Below are 21,103 nucleotides of genomic sequence, written 5' to 3' on the forward strand. Positions count from 1 at the left end.
ATCAAGAGAATCCTTCACAAGTTCTTTCTGCTTGTTCTTTAAAACAAATAATTATTTGGAAGATTGCCATTCCCATACGGTTCTAAAAAATCTATTAACATTTAAATGTTACAGTAATAAAAACTAGTATTCGTTGAGTATTTACTGCTCCAGACTCCACTCTAACCGCTTAAATACTAAGTATTTTGATCCTCAAAATATCTCAAGGAAATATTATAATTAAATATACACTATCTATAATGCATAACATGTATATTATACATATAATAGAACATTATAGTTCACATTTTACAGAGGGGAAAACTGAAAGTTACAGAGGTTAAGTCACTCACTGAATGTTGAATGTTCACTCCTGGTAAAGCAACAAAATCAGGATTAAAACTTAGGTAGGTTAGCTGTAGAAGTAAGAAATAGAAAAAAATATATACTGTATTATAATCTGATGGAGAAGGGGAGGAAGAGCAGGTTATAAGGAAGTGGAGTCATATGATTTTAGGGTTGCTGAGAGTGAATGGTCACTAGATACATTCTAAACAGAGGACAAAGTGTGTATCGGTTATGGTAACAGAGATTACTATAAAATATAAAAACCAAATCAATCCTTTCAAATTATAAGGAACACATAAACAAAGGAAACACAAACCATACCCATGAAATACCTTTTTAAAAGAAGCAACAAAAATAGAAAGAATAATATAACTATGATACAAGTAATACCACATATTTATCATATCAATGACTCAAAATTATCTAGAAATTCTATTAAATTAGAAATTTCATATTGGATTACAATGTCAAAACTCCTAAAACAAAATTATTCAAAAGTTGAAAAAGAATGGAAAAATACATGCCAGGCAAATACAAACAGAAAGCAGGACTCAGGATGTTAACATCAGACAAGATTCACCTAAAGTTTAAAAGCATTTTATAATGGAAATTAATATATTTTTAATTTAAAAAAGCAAAATCATAAATCTTACATACATATGTGCTCACTAAAACACATAGAATCAAAATTCATAAAGCGCAAACTACAAAAAGTACACAGAAATATAGGCTGAAATATATTATTTGTAGAAGACTTTACCTCACTCAGCCTGTGTTAGACTGCATTATTTGTTCACTATCATTTGTTGCCCCTTCCCATTCATTCTTTCCATCCTTCTCTGTAGGCAGAATATACTTTTTTATCCCATTCACTTAGCGGCTTAACTATGCAATTTGCTTCAAACAAGGGAATGTGGATATGTGACATGTATGTGACATGGACCCCATATCTAAGCATGAACTTTAAGTGCACCTGTGTAGTTTAGCCCTGCCCCTCTTGTTCATGCCAGAGCTAGGATAAGGATGAGATGGGTGAGACAAGGTCTTGCAAGTGCAGGGTCAGATTCTGTGTTTATTTAAAATTTTGGTATTTCATTAATCATGGATTTTTGCATGAATTTTTATTTTTAAAAATATTACACTAGTATATTATTTATCTTGATAACAGAGTGTTTCAGAGTCTGTTATCAAGACTTGCAGGCAAGGCCAGTGTCCCATTATAGTCCTGGTTCCAGCCCTATACCATGAGAATGGCACGTACTCAGAGCGTGACATCTTCCTCAGCCTCAGGTATGAAATGAGAAGACCCGTGGAGCTGGACTGAGCTGAATCAGGCTGAATCAATCTAGATTTTGGACTTGCACAGGGCCTGTAGCCCCTTTATTTTGGCCAATGTCTCCCATTCTGAATGGCTGTATTTATCCAATGCCTGTATCACCATTGTATGTAGGAAGTAACTAACTTGCTTTCGATTTTACATGCTCATAGGCGGAAGGGACTTGCCTTGGTTCAGATGAGAATTTGGACTGTGGACTTTTGAGTTAATGCTGAAATGACTTAAGACCTTGGGGGACTGTTGTGAAGGCATGATTGATTTTGAAATGTGAGGACATCAGGTTTGGCAGGGGCCAGGGGAGGAATGATATTGACTCTCTATGGTTTTATCAGGGGTTTCCACTTTGCATCTTCCTCATTCTCTCTTTGCCTGCTGCCATCCATGTAAGACGGGACTTGCTCCTCCTTGCCTTCCACCATGATTGTGAGGCTTCCTCAGTCACATGGAACCATAAGTCCAATTAAATCTCTATCTTTATAAATTGCCCAGTCTTAGGTATGTCTTTATCTGCAGCATGAAAATGGACTAATACGGTAAGTTGATACCAGTAGAGTGGGGTGCTGCTGAAAAGGTACCTGAAAATGTTTTTATCAAAGGATCAATATCATTTTATATTTTAATTGATTTTAAAAGCTTTCCTCTAGGTTGTCTCTGGACAGTTTTTTTTTTTTTTTTTTGAGGCGGAGTCTCGCTCTGTCGCCCAGGCAGGAGTGCAGTGGCCAGATCTCAGCTCACTGCAAGCTCCGCCTTCCCGGTTTACGCCATTCTCCTGCCTCAGCCTCCGGAGTAGCTGGGACTACAGGCGCCCGCCACCTGGCCCGGCTAGTTTTTTGTATTTTTTAGTAGAGACAGGGTTTCACCGTGTTAGCCAGGATGGTCTCGATCTCCTGACCTCGTGATCCGCCCGTCTCGGCCTCCCAAAGTGCTGGGATTACAGGCTTGAGCCACCGCGCCCGGCCTCTGGACAGTTTTTAAAATGACTAAGGCTAATGTGTGTTCCCTCACCTAGGTGTGAGAAATAAACCAGGAATTTTGGTTTAGGAACTACATTTGTGAATTGTTTCATGCTGAAGGGCACAGAGTTGAAAGGAAATTTTTGGATTCACTTGGGGTGTTCCCTGATTTCCAGCAGGATTCTGACGAAACCATTCCTGAATTGGCGTATTATTCAGTATCAAAAATCTGTAGGAAAGAAATTCCATAACTTTCATTTGTATTAACTCAGTTTTGGGTTTCATAACTCTGGCTGTTGGGAAAATGTCTAATTCTCTTAAGGATATAAGCTTCCAACTTTAAGATTCTTTACCTTTATCCAAGATCATTACCTTTATCAACGCAAACCTGAGTTAAATAGCCTAGAGAGTAGAGACCTTATCTTCAAATCTTACAGATAACACCTTGCACAGAACATTACAGATAGTAGATGCCAAAAAAATACAGACGCCAATTAAATTGAACTGAACAGCAGGGGAGAAGTTGTTGGGTAGCAAAGAACATTACTGATTTGAGGCTTCATTGCTGTGTTTTTCTCATTTCCTGACATGAACACTTGGATTCTGTAAAAAACATTTATTCGGAACAAGAACAATGCTTAATTTTCTATGAAGATCACTCAGTGATTCATTCAACAAATATTTGTGGTACATGTGCCAGGCACTGTCCCAAGTTCTGAATATTTTCACTGCGTGCTAGTGTGTTTTAAATAACAGTGTGCAATCCGAAGAACTTAAACTAACTAAAGGTTTCTGATGTGAGAGTTTAATAAGTCCCTGCTCAGGGAGTTTGCTGTGAACCCTTCACTGAATGTGGTCACATTCCCTAATATCAGTAATTATGTAATGTCAAGTCCCTTAAGAATATCATTAGGTAACCTGCACTTCCCCATCGAGAATCTTAAAGTGAGGGAGTTAATAGTGGGTTAAGAAAGATAATGGGGTTGCTAGAAAGAATAATAGACCAGGAATTCAGAAACGGGGCTCTGAAGTGCTGTCATCTCTGTCAAGTCACTTAATTCACAGAATCCGTTTCCCTATCTGTAAAATAAAGTTATAAAAAATGTTAAAGCCTCTTTTAGGTTTGATATTCTGTAATTTTAATAGATCTAATTAAGTCTAAATTCTAGGAGGAAGATAAATTCTACATTATGAGTTTTGGCTCAATTCCTATTAATGGTGCAAAAATTTCTCTTATGTTGTGACATCAAAAAGAAAATACAAATAAATAAATAAATGTGTGTAGGTAAATATTATTTTAAAGTGACCACCAAGAGCACCATTTGACAGGTAATTCAACCCTTCAGTGCTTTGTCAAATATATTTGATGATTTAGCTATAGCAGGTATTTCTTCACTTCTCTTTGTAAATTTTTCTTTATCCAGATGGCAGAAGGGTTGAAAAAAGGTGGGGGGAGGGGCTGGCTACTGCATATTTGTGTTATTGCTAAAACTTAAATCTTTATTTTTTAAAGTTTCACATTTCGAGGAGTTTAACTTGTAGTAGGATTTTAGATGCTCCTCTGGCTAACGCTGGACGTGAAGAAAGACAGCAAATGATGGGGAGAGAGGTCGAGTTTAAATTCGAGGGAAAAAAATAACAGGCACAATTTAGATAAAAGAATACTACCACCAAAAAAGCAGGGGACTAGAGCTGGCGATGGCCGTGAGGATTAGGACACCTGCTGAGCCTGGAGTAAACAGGTAATGTCAGGTCCTGGAACCCTGGGAGGCCCAAGTTCTTGCTGCGGGAAGAGGGATTAGCAGAATGATAACGCGGGTCTATTTGTGTTTTAGGGGTTTTAACACGCATTCTGCAAGTAAGTGACCTATCCAGGTCATTCGATTCAGGCTCAGAAAAAAAAACCCCGCAAATTAATACATCTAAATGCTGAGATATTTATACCTTTTAAAAAGTTATACGTAAGCATCTTTACCAAAAGCATTACATTTTAAGGCAAAAATGTGAACTGTCACAGCATCCACCTCACCGAGTTCAGCAGCCCCACCTTGGGTCAGGGCTGCCCCTGCAGCGCGGGCTCCTGCACCGCCCGCACCGCGCGCACCCAGCAGGGCCAGGGCGCGGGCTCCAGGTCTCCAGGTCTCCCAGGGCGCGCGCCCGGGGTCCGGGGGTGGGGGGTGTGGAGGCGGTTCCCTTGGAGCGCCCAATCAGCAGTAAGGCCCGGCGGTGGCGCCAGTGACGTAGACCGCACTTCCCTCCGCCCCACTGCGGGCCGACGCTCAGCGCTGTCAGCCACGCGAGCTGGAGCGCGAGGGGAGAACGAGGAGGAGGGCTTTGGGGCCGACCGGCTGTCGGAGGGCGGCGGGTCGCGGGGAGCGGGGGAGTGAGCATGCGCAGCGGCTCCGGGGCGGGTAGGGGAGGAGGGACCGGCGCTGAGAGGCGCGCGCGCGCGCGCACGAGCGGCCCGCCGCCGGCTGCGGGTGGAGGGGGCGGTTCCTCGAGTGTCGGCGACCCGAGGGCGGGCAGGCGGGCGGCAGGTGCCGCCGCAGCCTCCGGCCGGTCCCGCGTCTCTTCGTCCTCCGGCAGCGATGAGCTGGGCCCTGTTGGGGGCTGCACCTGCCGGCTGCCCGTCAGCACCGGCCTCCCGGCGTGACCTCGGCCTCCTCGCGTGTCCGGCCCCCGCGGCGCGGCGCTGCCCCTGAGAGGGCGCGGCGGCGGCCTCCTCCGCCCCGAGTCCTCGCTCGGGGGCCGCGCGGGGACGGCGCCCGGCCCCCTCCCCTCCCTCCTCCGTCCGCCGTCCTCAATGTCTCCCCGGCGGGGAGGGGGCTGCCTGGGAGACTCGCTGAGCGGCCGCCCCACGGAGGCCCTCCGGCTGCAGCAGCAGCAGCGCCCGGCCCGGCGTCCCGCAGCCTCCACCGGCGGCGGCGGCCTGGAGGAGCCGCGCACCCGCCGCCGCCCCCCAAGCCTCGCAGCCGCCGCCGCCGCCCGGCACCCGAGGAGAGGGCGGCGGGCGCCCCTCGGGGAAGATGAAGGCGGAGGGGGGCGACCACTCCATGATCAACCTGTCGGTGCAGCAGGTCCTGAGCCTCTGGGCCCACGGGACGGTGCTGAGGAACCTCACGGGTAATTGACGCGCCTGGGCTGGTGACGGGGATGCGGTCCTCCCCTCTCCTGTCTTCTCTCTCCCGGGGAGGGGACACGCTCCTCGCCGCCCCACCCCCGTGCGCGCCCCGCTCGGAGCTCCAGGTCACGGCGAGGAAGGTGTTAATTGGAGCCACTCCGTGCGTGTCCTGGGGGCGCCGGCGCCCGCCACCCCCTTCCCTGAGTCGCGGGGTGAGCATCCGCGACCCCCGCTCCTGCCCTGCACGGGGAGAGCTCCCGGCGGCGGCCCGGCCTCTGTAGTAAGCGCGGAGTAGCTTTAGTGCTGAGACTTGAGCGCGGTTCGTTTTTATTCCATTACCCTCTTCCCCTCCCCCTTCCACACACATCGCTTCTTGCTATTTACATCTTTTTCTGATTTAGCTCTTTTTCTTTCTGGCAAGTCTCAAGCCAAATGTAGGACCTAAAATCACTGCCCACAATGGTCGATTTGCTTTTCAACCGCTGATTTTTTTGGGCGATGTAGATAACTGAGCAAATTACAGTGGATCGGGGCTGAGCTAAGGTCTAGTGCAGTCTAAGCATGTTAGCTTCATATATCTCCTTCTCCTCCCATTTCCTTTTGTCTGTCTGTCTCTTTCCCTCAGGCCTCCAGCTGCTGCTTCTGAGACTTTTGATAATTTTGTGTATTTCCTTTCATTTATTAAGACTGTCAGGAATTGGCCTTACAACATCAATTTCTGTTTGTAAAAGTGGGTGATAATACACACAATATTTTTATTCAGTCTGTAGATTTGCTTTGTGAAGAAACTTCTGGTTTTGTTGTGTGGAAATGCTTACGTTATACTTTGAGTTCCGAATTTAAAAATTATTCTCTAAAGTAGAATTTACGAGAAAGAGATTCAGTTGCGATTTGGTGACTCCTCAGTGCCTGCTTTTCAGAGAAAAAAAATTCTTAAAAACATACTCAGGATTTAATTCTTGAAAATGTGTAAGGCAGTTAATTTCAATAGAACATTAGTATTTCAAAATGCATTTTGTCAAACTGGTTAAGAGTGTTATGAGTATTTTACAAATATAACGTGTTCATATATATAACAGATATAAAGTCTGGCATGGTATAGAATACATTCATAGAAGAAAATTTTATGGAATTATATACCACAAAAGACAACTTGAAGGACACCGGTTTCTTTGAATAGAAACTATACAGTTAAAGTAGATTCTGGATTGCTTGATGCTATCCTCACTTTTAAGCTGTGGTTATTTAACTTGAAACAGACTGACTGTACGTGTTGATTGCCGGTAAGGAGCATATTGTTATAATTCTGGAAAACTAAATGGACATAAAGACCATCTCATGATTCAATTGAATTTAGAAGTAGACTGCTTTATCTTACTTCTGATTTTTCTTGCGTTTATCCACTGTTTGGTATTTGAACTGTACCAATTTTTGTTGAAGTCAAATGAAAAGTAGGGACTTAACATATATTTGTGCAGGCATACCTTGGAAATATTGCAGGTTTAGTTCCAAAACACTGCAAGAAAGCAAATATTGCAATAAAGTGAGTCAAATGAATTTTTTGTTTTCCTAGTGCATGTAAAAGTTACATTTTGCCTGTAGTCTTTAAATGTGCAATAGCATTGTTTGAAAAAAAAGTACAGACGTTAATTTAGAAATACTTTATTGCTGAAACATGCTAACGATCATCTGAGTCTTCAGCAAGGATGTTATCTTTTTCCTGGTAGAGGGTCTTGCCTTTGTGTTGATGACTGCTGACTGATCAAGGTGATGATTGCTGGAGATTGGGATGACAGCAGTGTCTTAAAACAATGAAGTTTGCCACTAAGGAAGAGCAATAGACTCTTCCTGTCATGAAAGTTTTCTCTGTAGCATGGGATGCTGTTTGATAGCATTTTACCCACAGTAGAACTTTCAGAATTGGAGTCAATCCTTTCAAACCCTGCTGCGGCTTTATCCACCGAGTTTATGTAATAGTCTAAATCCTTTGTTGTCATTTCACTGGTGTTCACATAATCTTCACCAGGAGCAGATTCTATCTCAAGAAACCACTTTCTTTGCTCATCCCTAAGAAGCAACTCCTCATCCATTCAAACTTTATTATGAAGTTGCAGCAATTCAGTCACATCTTCAGACTCCACTTCTAATTCTAGTTATCTTGCTATTTCAACTACACCTGTGGTTACTTCCTCCACTGAAGTGTTGATCCCCTCAAAGTCATCCATGAGGAATGGAGTTAATTGCTTTCCAACTCCTATGAAAGTTGATATTTGGGCCTCTTCTCATGGATCACGATTGTTCTTAATGGCATGTACAATGGTGACTCCTTTCCAGAAGGTTTTCAATTTCCTTTGCTCAGATCCATCAGAGGAATCACTGTCTCTGGCAGTTTTAGCCTTCTTACACAGTGTATTTCTTAAATAATAAGACTAGAAAGTCAGAATCACTCTTTGATCCATGGTCTGCAGAATGGATGTTGTATTAGCAGGCATGAAAACAACATTGATCTAGTTGGACATCTCCATCACAGCTCTTGGTTGACCAGGTACATTGTCCGTGAAGAAAATACTCATTAAAATGAAAGGAATCTTTTTTTCTGAGCAGTTTTCAACAGTGGGTTTCACATATTCAGTAGGCCGTGCTATAAACTGATGTACTGTCATCCAGGCTTTTTTGTTTCATTTATAGAGTGCAGCCAGAGTAGATTTAGCATAATTCTCAAGGGCGCGAGAATGGTAAATGAGCATTGGCTTTAATATAAAGTCACCAGCTGCATTAGCTCCTAAGAAGTCAGCCTGTCCTTTGAAGCTTTGAAGTCAGGCATTGACTTCTCTCTAACTATGCAAGTCCTAAATGGCATCTTCTTCTGATATAAGACTGTTTCATCTACATGGAATATCTGTTGTTTGGGGTAGCCACCTTCATCAGTTTGCTAGATCATCTGGATAATTTGTGCTTCTACGTCAGCATTTGCTGCTTCACCTGGCACTTTTATGTTATGGAGATGTCTTTTGTTAAATCTCAAGATCGGACATCTGCTAGTATCAAACTTTCTTTTGCAGCTTCCTCACGGAATTGAAGAAAGTTGGGGCCTTTCTGTGGATTAGGCTTTGGCTTAAGGGAGTGTTGTAGCTGGTTTCGTCTTCTATTTAGACCACTCAAACTTTCTTCATATCAGAGAGCAGTCTGTTTTGCTTTCTTATCATTTGTGTGTTCACTAGTGTAACACTTTTAATTTCCTTTAAGAACTTTTCTTTGCATTTGCAACTTGGCTAACTGTTTGGTACAAGAGGCCTAGCTTTTAGCCTAACTTATGTTTGAACGAGCCTTCCTCACTAAGCTTTATCATCTCTAGCATTTGATTTAAAGTGAGATATCTGACTCTTTTTTTCACTTGAACACTTAGAGACCAATGTAGGGTTATTAGCTGGCCTGATTTCAATATTGTATCTCAGGGAATAGGGAACCTTGAGAAGAGGGAGAGAGACTGGGGAATGGCTGGCTGGTGGAGCAGTGAGAACACACACAAGATTTATCGAGTAAGTTCCCCGTCTTATATGGGTGCAATTTGTCGCACCCCCAGACAATTACAATAGTAACATCAAAGATCGCTTATCACAGATCCCTATAACAGATACAATAATAAAATTTGAAATATTGTGAGAATTATCAAAATGTGACACCAAGTGAGCACCTGCTGTTGGAAAAATGGTACTGATGGACTTGCTTGACACAGGGTAGCCTCAAAGTTACCATTTGTAAAAGCCAAAATAAAGTGAAGTACAATAAAACAAGGTATGCCTGTAGATGTTAATCACTGGCTTAGCTCATCAAAGGGCTTTTAGAGAAAGTTAGCTTTGGGAGCCATATAGTAAATGTAAATGTAACTTCTGGCCAGCTTCAACAATATTTTTAAATAAGTAAGATTCTAATGATTATAATTGCCTCCAGTTCCACAAGTCAGCCATGAAGCTGATAATTGTAGTTATTCATCCAAGGTTAGCTCCAGTTGTCTTTCAGTATGATATTAATACTTACCAGTTGCTCATTGGACCTTGCCATTTCATAAAGAATATGCCAAACATCCCAAACTTGGACTGTGGTAGGACTGAGGAATATGGGAAACTCTACTAGGAAATAACTATTGTCTGAATATGTAAAATTCTAGGTGTCAGGGTGAAAATGCAGAAAAAAACAGATTAGAAATATGTTTCACTAGTGGTTGAGTGTACAACATGTTAGGAACCACATCTCAACAGTGGCAGTCTGTAAGTGGTAATATTCTGATGGGATTCATTGTGGCCTTCTCCATGCTAGTGACCTTAGTGATCCCGTGTGTATCTTAATCGTTAGTTAACAGATGCTGCCTACAGTGCCATTTACAATTTAGTCTACTAAAAAGAGGCAAGTAAACACAGCTTCTGAAACATCTGTCATTTGTTGAATGACCACTATGTGTTAGGCACTTTACATATATTATTTCTAATTTTCAGAGTAACTCTTCAAAGTACATTTAAAAGGAAACTCAGAGAGGTAAATTAAATTGTCCCAAATCTTATAGCCAGTATATGACTGAGCTGGGCTTTAGACGCAAGTCTTTGCCTCTAGACTCCTCTTTCTGCTTTACCATGCTACTTCAGCTACTTCCTCCTTACTTTCTTCAAGCAAAATGAATTTCTTGCTTTATCTTGCTACTTCTGCTCTTTGTACATACCTTTTTTATGTTTTTCAATTACGTTATAATTTGTATTTATAGATTCTAGACTGTGAGCTTTTTGAGGGTCCATCCATTGCCTCACCTTTGAATTCTTCTACCCTAGCATTATAGTACCTGGCACATAGTAAATGATAAATACATGTTTATTGAGGTGAATTATAAAAATTTTAACAGTTGTATAATTTAAACATTCTACATTGGATTGTTGCTCAGCTGCATCTCTTGGAGTGAACATGCTGTTTAAGAGGAATGAAGTGTTAAGCAACTCGTATAAATCGGTTTTTTGTTTGTTTGTTTGTTTGTTTTTTTGTTTTTTTTTGAGACGAAGTCTGGCTCTGTGGCCCAGGCTGGAGTGCAGTGGCGCCATCTCCGCTCACTGCAAGCTCTGCCGCCTCCCAGGTTCACGCCATTCTCCTGCCTCAGCCTCCCTAGAAATTGGGACTACAGGCACCCGCCACCATGCCTGGCTAATTTTTTTGTATTTATAGTAGAGACGGGGTTTCACCGTTTACGCCAGGATGGTCTCAATCTCCTGACCTCACGATCCGCCCGCCTCAGCCTCCCAAAGTGCTGGGATTACAGGCATGAGCCACCGCGCCCGGCCGTAAATCGTTTTTATACATACCTTTAAAACATGCAAATGCTTATTGAGTATAGTTTTCTGTGCTGGATATAATGTTTTCAAGTATTTTGTTTAATCTTTTCGGCAATCCTGAGAGAGATTATTGTTCTTATTTTACAGATTCAGATACTGAAGCAAAGAGTAACTTGCTTAGATCTGATAGCTAATAAATGAAAAAGTCATTATCTTTTTTCATAATACAATAACACATACTGTTAAGTCAGAAGGCATTTTTGTCATCATTATAAACTTGGAAATGAAACTAATAGAAAGGAGCGTAGTGTAGAATCAGGGCTACTTGGATTTAAGAAATAACTGTGTGAAGGATTTGCACAAATTTGCTTAATAGGCATTCTGGTTAATTAAATACCAAATGAAAGGAAAATATGCTGTCACTAGTGTTTTTTTCCCATGTACAAAGAGATGTGATGTGATTCTTCACTTTGTGTATTATCCCAATAGGTGAAGTGGGAAAATATACTGACCTTTTTATCTTAAAAACTGACCTCTAGAAAGTAGTCTTGTTTATGTACCACTTTAACAAAAATAAATTCTTAAAAAGTAATAATGAGAACTAAAACGTCTTAACATTTTACAGTCAGAACGACTTAATTTTAGAAATACTGAAATAATCACTCCATCAGTGAAGTGACATGGCTGAGATCAGTTATTTAATGACAGAGGCAGGACTGGAACCAGAGTTTCCTGGCCGTTTGTTCTCTGCCTTTCCTTGTTCTCCCACGTAGCTTGTTAACTCAGGCAGGTTGAGAGAGAATGAGTATTACAGTACAGGTTGAACATTCCTAATCTGAAATTTTGAAATTCAAAATGCTCCAAAACCCTAAACTTTTTGAGCACCAACATGACACTCAAAGGAAATACTAGAACATTTCAGATTTCAGATTTTCAAGTTAGGGATGCTGAATGAGTAAATCACATGAAAATATTCCGAAATCTGAAGTCTAAAATCCTTCTGGTCTCAAGCATTTCAGATAAGGGATATTCAACCTGTACTTAAGAGTACCCTAGTAAGTATTTGCATCAGCGAACCTGAATATGTATGAATGGAACTAATTTGTCCAGAAAATAAAATATACTGGAAAATGTAATACATTAGGCTTTCTAAAATTTTAAGTTGCCATTGCCTTTGTAAAAGCTAGTGATCCATATTTATTATCTAGCCAGTTTTAAAAACTACCACCAAGTTCAGCCTGCTATTTATTTCCCCTACCTTGGAAGACACTTGTATGGGGATTCCATATCGAGCATATTAATCCCTCGAAACCCCATATCTGTCACTTAATAACCATTGCCAAAATTCTCTTTCTGTATATATCACTTCTTTAAGTGTGTTTTTCACAAGATTCCTAAATTGTTTAACTGTATCAGTTATATGCTTCTGAAGTAGAGAGAGAAATAGCTTCCTTTCTTTCTCAAATAGATTTTCTTTGAATATGTTCTAAATTCCCAACCCTAATCTAAAACGAGAGTCGATATTGTATATACGGTTTTTTAGGTAACTAGACTTTTAAAAAATCTACAATTAATTTTTTTTTTGCTTTACTTTTATTTTCTTTAACTATTTTGGCTTCCATCTTAGTGTTCTGACCCAAATTTGGTTGCTAAGAGTTTAGAGAAGAATTTTTATTTAGAAAAGGGCAGGGTCTGTAAACCCCAGTATAAATGCAAAACTTGGCTGGTGTTAGGAAAGGGATAATTGCTCTGTGGGAAAAAGATGAAGGCTGCTTCAGGCTGGTCTCTCAGTGTCAGCAGCAAATGTGGGGGCAGGTGTTCCCTTCTTTTTATTGGTAATAAGCATTGGGAGGCTGGGAATTCAACCTGGAATGAAGGTTAAAAGACTTTCTCTCTCTCTCTCTCTCTCTGTGTGTGTAGTAGTAGTAGTACTAGTAGTAGTCCCCTTTATTCAAGGGCAGTATGTTCTAAAACCCCCAGTGGATGCCTGAAACCATGGATATTTCTGAACTGCATATATACAGTCATGTGCCATGTAACTTTCCAGTCAAAGAAGGACCTCATATGATGATGGTCCCATAATTTCAGAATGGAGCTAAAAAAATTCTATCACCTACTGAGATCATGGCCGTCCTAATGTCATAGTGCAACACATTACTCACATGTTTATAGTGATGCTGGTGTCAACAGACCTACTGTACTGCCTGTTGTATAAAAGTAGAGCATATGTAGTTATGTACAGTACATAATACTTGGTAACAAACAGCTGTGTTACTGGTTTATATATTTACTAGATTTTTAATTGTTATTTTAGAATGTACCCCTACTTACCAAAAAAAATCCAAAACTGTAAAACAGCCTCAGGCAGATCCTTCAGGAGCAATTCCACAAGAAGACATTGTTACCTTAGGAGATGACAGCTCCCTGCCTGTCATTGCCCCAGAAGACTTTCCACGAGACAAGGTGTGGAGGTGGAAGACAGTAATATTGATGATCCTGACCCTGTGGTAGGCCTCGGCTAATATGTCTGTTTGGGTCTTAGTTTTTAACAAATTTTTTTTTTGTTTTAGAAGTAGAAAAAAGCTTATAAAATAAGAATATAAAGTATTTTTCGTACAGCTGTACAATATATTTGTGTTTTAAGCTAAATGTGATTAGAAAAGAGTTAAAAAGTTAAAACAAAAGTTTATAAAGTAAAAAAGTTACAGTAAGCTAAGGTTAATTATTGAAGTACAAAAAATATTTTAAAAATAAATTTAGTGTAGCCTGTGCATAGTGTTTATAAAGTCTACAGCAGTGTACGATAATGTCCATCCGAGGCCTTCACATTCACTCACAGTTTCACCTGGTGCAACTTCCAGGCCTGGAAGCTCCATTCGTGGTAACTTCCCCATACAGATATCCCATGTGTTAATCTTTTATGCCATATTTGTACTGAACCTTTTTTATGTTTAGAGACACAAATGCTTCCCATTGTCTTACAATTGCCTGCAGTATTCAGTAAAGTAACATGCTATACAGGTTTGTTGCCTAGGAGCAATAGGCTAGACCATATAACCTCAAAGGAATATATGTTGGACTCTACCATCTAGGTTTATGTAAGTACACTGTATAATGTTTGCACAATAATGACATGGCCAAATGACACATTTCTCAGAATGTATCCCTGTCCTTAAGCAACACAGGCCTGTACTGTTTTTTCCTACACATGTATACCTATGATAAAGTTTAACTTAGAACTTAGGCACAGTCAGAGATTAACAACAACAATAATAAAATAGAGCAATATAGCAATATACTGTAATAAAAGTTATATGAATATGGTCTCGCTCTCAAAATACTGTGTTGTACTATACTCATCTATTTTCAGACAACAGTCAATAGTGGGTAACTGTAATTGCAGAAAGTGAAACTGCAGATAAACGGGGAGTATTGTATATATGTATATTTAGGATGTGTATACACATGCACATATACATTCTACATTAGAGTTCCCTTTGAGGCATTATAGTTGCTAAGCCATTTTTGTTTTAATATTTAGTGTCAGTCAAAAGAAAAAAATAAAAGAAAGTGAATATTTGGTATATGTATTTGGAATTGTTCACATTCATACTGGTATAGTCAGCACCTTCCTTCAGTAGTATTCCCAAGCAGGCATGCTTCTCTCGGGGTTACTCTGTATTCTAGCTTACCATTAGGTTAAGTTCCTCTTCCTATGCCCTATTATAGGAGGTGAGTTTAAGTAGGTAAAGTTACCTCAAATGTCTACTTAGAGTTATTTATGTTTTGTAAATGTAGCCCTAAAGATATATGCTACTTTTCAGTATTTGTGTCAAAAAAAAAAAATGTGAAAAGTCCTTACCCTTGGTGGTACAGAGTCAATTAATAAGTGCCAGTATGATATGTCCTTCATAGGATTTAACTTCTTAGGAGGCTTACCTGTATATCTTATTGAGAATGAAGATGCTATAATTTTTAAAAACCAAAATTGTCATTAGAGATTGTTTTTTGTTTTCACCATTTGTCATTAAGTTTTTATTTTCTTAATTTCTGTCTCATTGTTTTTGAATCATAAATTCATATCCTCTAGCAATACCAAGTGCAAGGTCCACATGACATTTCTTAGATCCGAACCATTTTCTGGATAAGTATTGGGACTGCTTGAGTTATAATTTTGATTCTTTAATATTAACTGTGATAAAATGTATTTATCTTTGCTTAGTGATTGAAAGGAAGGTCTAAGAAAGTAAGATAGTTCATGAAGAGGAGTCACAATTTCTAGGGATATATTTTCTATGGAAAAGAAACCTAAACAGAAGAGGGAGGAGGTAGGGATGGGGACAAGGAATTGAAACTAAGGAAGGAAATTGGAATTAAGAGTGGTCAGAGGTAAGAGGAGAGCCCAGAGAGTGTAGTGTGTTGAACTTATTATAGTATCAGATGAATAATTCTACTGGTGGCTACATTTATTGAACCCTCACTATGTGTCAGACACTTTATAAAGCATTTTGCATGCATCTCATTTTCTATAAAGTGAGCATATAATTTATTATTTAATATATGTGATTCTATCAAGTGTGATAGGTTAATTTTATGTTTTTAATGACTACATGCACAATAAAATAATCATAGAATAAACAGTGGCAGTAGCAACACATTTAAAGGAGGCCTCATTAGACTGTCACATTCCATCTCGTGACTTTAGCTAAGTAGATTAAGCCTTGAAAGAAAAAGACTTTTTTCACCAAACTTTATGCAAATAGGAAGAACACAATTTCTAACTGGAGTCCAGCTGCTGTGTTATGATAATCATGGAATATAATCTAAGAGCATGTATCTACTTGTTGTAGTAGGACTTGAAAAAAATGAAAATAGTTTTGAGGAATGTAGGTTACTAGATCAATTAACATTAGCTTATTAACATACTCCATTACTCCCCTTCATTTGATATGTTATCCCATATACTTATATGTACATCAGGTTTTCTAACTTTTTAAAAATAAAGACGGGGTCTCACTGTGTTGCCCAGGCTGGTCTCAAACTCCCGGACTCAAGCAGTCTGCCCGCCTTGGCCTCCCAAAATGCTAGGATTACAGGCACGATCCACTGTACCCCGCCTCTAATTTTTTTTCATAATCCTGCCATGGCTTATATAATTTCTTCTTTTTTTTGAAGAGGAGTCTCGCTTTGTCACCCAGGCTGGAGTACCGTGGCGCAATCTTGGCTCACTACAACCTGTGCCTCCTGGGTTCAAGTGATTCTGCTTCTTCAGCCTCCTGAGTAGCTGGGATTACAGGTGCACACCACCATGGCCGGCTAATTTTTTGTATTTTTAGTAGAGATGGGATTTCACCATGTTGGTCAGGCAGGTCTCAAACTCCTGACCTTAGGTGATCCACCTGCTTCAGTCTCCCGAAGTACTGGCATTACAGGCGCGAGCCACTGTGCCCAGACACATCTTTTTTTTTTTTTTTTTTAAACCAACACTTTACCCTGACAGATTTTATGATTCTTATATAAAAAAATATATACCCAGGGTTTCAGTACTAAGGAACGAAAGTGATATATTTCCTTCTTAGAAATTTTACTTTTAGTAGTTAACATTTCTTTAACACCTTTTAATGTGCTGGGCATTGTTCTAAGAATGTTACATGTATTATTTCATTTGAGCCTCACAATAATCCCACAAGGTAGACACTATTATTAATTCAGTTTTTAAAAGTGAGGAAACAGGCAGAGAATATTTTGCCCTTGCTTACAGAGTGTCTAAGCCATGACTTGAAAAATTACCACTGTCAGTCCAGTTGAGCAAACATTTGAGTAACTTTGCAGTGGACATGGTGATGTCAGAGATACAAAGATAAACACATGGTGACTCTTTGCAAGAAGCTTATATTCTTGAGTATTAACTTACACATCTTCGTATTAGTTATCTATTGCTGAATGACATTACCCCCAAATTTAGCAGCTTAACACAAGACACATTTATTTTCTTATACAGTCTCCGATGGTCAGGAATGCTGGTTCTGGCTCAGGGTCTTACAGTGTCCAGTCAGGCTGTCAGCCAGGACTACTGCGTTCTCTGCAGACTTACCTGGGGCTGGGGGGTCAGCTCCCAGGTGCATTCCTGTGGCTCTTGGCAGGCGGTGGGAGGCCTTCTCCATAGGGCTACTCACAACATGGTTTTTTCAGAGTGAGAGATCACACACACATGAATACAAACGCACAGAAAGAGAAACCAAAACGGAAGCCACAGTCTTTGATAGCCTAATCTTGGAAGTGATACACCATCCTGTCTGCTGTATTCTGTTGGTCATACGCAGACCAGCTCTGGAACATTGTGCAAGCAGACTGCACAGGGGTGTGGTGGGGACTCCTGGGGGCCTGCTCAACACTGGCTAAGACAGTCTTAAAGGTGGCTTTGGGGAGAAAGGAATGAGGCTAAGGGAAGACTAGGGACATCATGGCAGGTGAGGGGATGAAGTGTCTGTAAAAACAAGGTGGTTAGAAAAGCAAAAAGCTGTCTTGATAGGTAGAATCATGTTTAAATAGCACAGTCTAGCATTTTCAAGGATTAATCCTGATATTTCTTGATTATGAGTTATATGCCAGTCTCTGTGGTAAACACTGATGAACAGGAGTGAAAATGTCAGTCATCAGTAAGGAGCTCAGTGATCTAGAGAAGCTGACCTTTAGATTAAGTAGTTCTTTTGTGGCTTGTTGAGTTCAGAAGAACCAGGCAATGGAATTGTGAAGACAGCACAAGAAGAGGTAGAGGGTGGAGGAGGAACCTGTTTCTGGGAGGGTAGAGGGGCAGGAGAGGTGAACTGCCTGTGGCTTGGTACTGCCAGGACATGATTACGTTGCTGCTCTTGGGTGCCTTGGATAGCAAAGATGTTTTCATCAGTAACATGAAACTGGATTTTCATTATACAGTTTTTTCCTTCTATCACTCCCTACCCATGAATTACTTTAATCTGTCATGGTTTCCAGGCCTACGTATCAGAATCACCTGGAACTTTTCATACAGGTCCATGGCTCCAGTCGATATACGTGGAATTAGGATCTTAGAACAAGGCCTAGGATGCTGCATTGTAAACTAACTCCTGAGGAGATTTTGTTATTGAGAGCTTAGGGGTTTTGAACACCCGATTTTAAAAAAAGTTTTTTTTTGTAATAGACTTATAGCTATCTTATGGTGTATAATAGTTAATATGGAGATTGAGACTTATTAAAATTCAGTATAAATGACTCACTTATTTCTAAGAGCATATGATAACCCAGTTGTTTAAAAAAGTGACTTTTAACAGATTATATTAAATTTATCTTTTGAGAATGTTTTCTTCATTTGTATGTGGTATTAGCCATAGAAAATTATCCTTATTAAATTATAATACAGTTATCCCTCAGTGTTGTCATCCAAAAGACCACTGGGCTGGCTGAGTAGTAGAAAGGATAGCTTTCTCAGCAATATCAATTTGCAAACCAGGAAGAGACAGTCTCTGCCATGTGCATGTGCATGTGCAGAAGACACTGTCTCTTCATAGAAGGGAAGTTGAGTTGGGTTTTATTGCCTCTCAGAGTTTGTATTACACAATAGAGTCATACATATTCAGCAGGTTTGGGGGAAAAGCTATACATATTTATGAGAGGAGCTGAGTGCATGCTCAGTGAGTAAACATGTGTAACATACATTCTGTGTTTACTTTGGGGCAAGGTTTTAGCATTAAAATAAGGTAGAATTTGACTACCTCAAAAGGTGAACTATGGGACGCAAAGGCAGTCTGTGCGCAGTCTCTATGGTATGCTATAACTGTTAGAGACTGGCTTAAGGTCTACAATTGCTTATCAGAAAAGAATGTTTGTAAGGCTCGTCCTGTGTCTAATCAGAGTTGTGGTCTGGGTTGTAAATCAGTTAGGGGTGGTCTGATAGCTCCTATTGTTAGGGAGTTTAGAGCCATAGGACCTTAGAAATTTGCCATGCCACCTGGGCCCTGAACCCTTGACCTGTAGGTAACTTTGCTTCCTTAATCTTAGGGTCAGTCTTAGTTGATAAAGAGGTGTCTATTTTGGTCTCAGAGTATATATGGAGGATTGATTCTAGGACCACTGCATATACCAAACTCCTGCAGTGGCCCTGCAGGACCCCTGGATGTGAAAAGTCGACCCTGCCTGTAGGCGGGTTTTGCATCCTGAGAGTATTTTTGCTCCATGTTAAATTGAAAAAAAAAAAAAATTCCACATGTATGTAGACTCGTGCAGTGCAAACCTGTATTTTTCAAGGGTCTACTGTATCTTAAAAATTCTAAACATTTTAGTTATATTAAATCTGAAGTATATGGGAGAAGCAAACATTAAAAATGTTGATGTAAAAATGTTAGGTGAGCAGCTATTGGAATTTCCACCTCCCTTCTTGGGTAATTGGAGTTCTGCTATTTTTTTTTTTTCCCTAAAAATAAAGATTTTAAAGAAGTAATAGAATCCTTGAAAGTCATGTATTTCCCAGGCCTGTTTCCTCACTTATAATACTATCTAATGTAAACAGTTTTCATATTGATTTAAAGGAGAGCAGATCTAAAAATGTTATGAGTTAAGGAAAAAAGTTTAGAAGTTTTACTGGGAGTTAAGAAAACATGTATGCATTTGCACATAAACTTGTTTCTTTAATCTTTCAAGTTAAGCAACTTTCTTTTTCAAGTGGGACTTCTTCAGACTTTTAATATACTTATTTGTAGGGTAAGGTTTAGAACCAAGAAAATCTTTGCTCTCTGAACACCTCTGACCTCTTAGACTTAGGCCTTCTTGAAATATGGTTTAGGAAACTTGATTCAATATTTAAAGATTCCTTCCAGTTATGAAATTCTTTCTTTCTCTCTCTTAATCCCAGTACAGCATAATTACTTCCTTACAATTAGTCAGAATGATATTAAGGTGTGATTACTGTGACTTTACTTTGCATTATTTGCAGTTTTCCTGGTTATGCTTGTATTTCCGGATCTGTCATTCATTTGGTCACCTATTTATATTTAGTTTCAGGAATGTATTATATTGAGAATTTCATTACAAGTTATGCTCATTGGTGTAAAAAGTTTAATGTTCAGTACTTAGTATAAATATCCCATGGAAATATTATATCATGAGATTGTAAAACATTTTATTCTTCATTGAGAAGATTTTTTAGGTCAGTGATTCAAAAAACCATGAATCAAAAAAAATACTTTTTTGTATGATACATATAATTTAAGATGCTTGAGGGCACACAATAATAATTAAAACCGTTGTATAGTTACTGTTATAATTTCATACTAGCTTCAGATTTTGACATTTAATCCTTACACTTTTTATCTGAGTAAAAGTCACTGGAATTATAATTGATTAATTATTCAGTTAATCAGTTATGGGGAAGAACAAATTGAATGGCATCTTTTAGGAAGATAGTGCTGTGGCTTAAATATAGAGCAATTTTTGAACTATTTTAAATAGCTTTAACCTGATTTCTTTAAAGCAAATGATATTTTGATTGGTTTTAATTAAAATCCTGTTTTTCTAAGGATCGTCTTCTATTTAATTATGGGTATTGTTATTTACAGTTTGAAATTATGTAATTAGCAAGCAAAAGGGTATTTTAGTTTAAGTGGGTAATAAACAGTATTGCCATGAATTTTAAGATGGGCACTATGTTAAAGCAGCTCTTGAAGGTGTTATAATTAAGTTTAAGAGCTAGTATTTCTGCTCTCAAGAGGCAAAAGTAGAAAACTATTAAATATCTACAGTAGCTTTACCTTATGTATTAAATGTGGTTGCCAGTTTATAAATACAATTTATTTTTAAATCTGGTTGAAATGTTAGATTAAAAATAAGAAAATGTCTTTTATGTTTACCTCCATTTTAGCCTCCTTTGTTGATTATTTCTTGGTGTAAAGTTTGCATCTGGTATCATAATCCTGTCTAAGGAGCTTCCTTCAATATATTTTGTAGCATAGATCTTCCGACAGTTGATTCTCCGAGCTTTTTTCTTTCTGACAAATTAATGTTCATTTCACCTTTAGTTTTG

The 21,103-nt window shown here is 39.4% G+C and overlaps 1 protein-coding gene across 1 annotated transcript in view; it reads left to right on the top strand.

The window, feature by feature from the left end:
• Window positions 1-5,638: 5,638 nt before the first annotated feature.
• The window catches only part of TMEM170B (transmembrane protein 170B), a 43,182-nt gene continuing 27,717 nt past the window's right edge, over window positions 5,639-21,103 (top strand). Inside the window, exon 1 of the mRNA XM_007973686.3 lies at window positions 5,639-5,739. Coding sequence (XP_007971877.1) covers window positions 5,643-5,739 — 97 coding nt within the window. The 5' untranslated portion in view covers window positions 5,639-5,642. The remainder of the gene's footprint in view (window positions 5,740-21,103) is intronic.

The sequence above is a fragment of the Chlorocebus sabaeus genome, chromosome 17 (assembly GCF_047675955.1).
Source record: "Chlorocebus sabaeus isolate Y175 chromosome 17, mChlSab1.0.hap1, whole genome shotgun sequence".
NCBI lineage: Eukaryota > Metazoa > Chordata > Mammalia > Primates > Cercopithecidae > Chlorocebus > Chlorocebus sabaeus.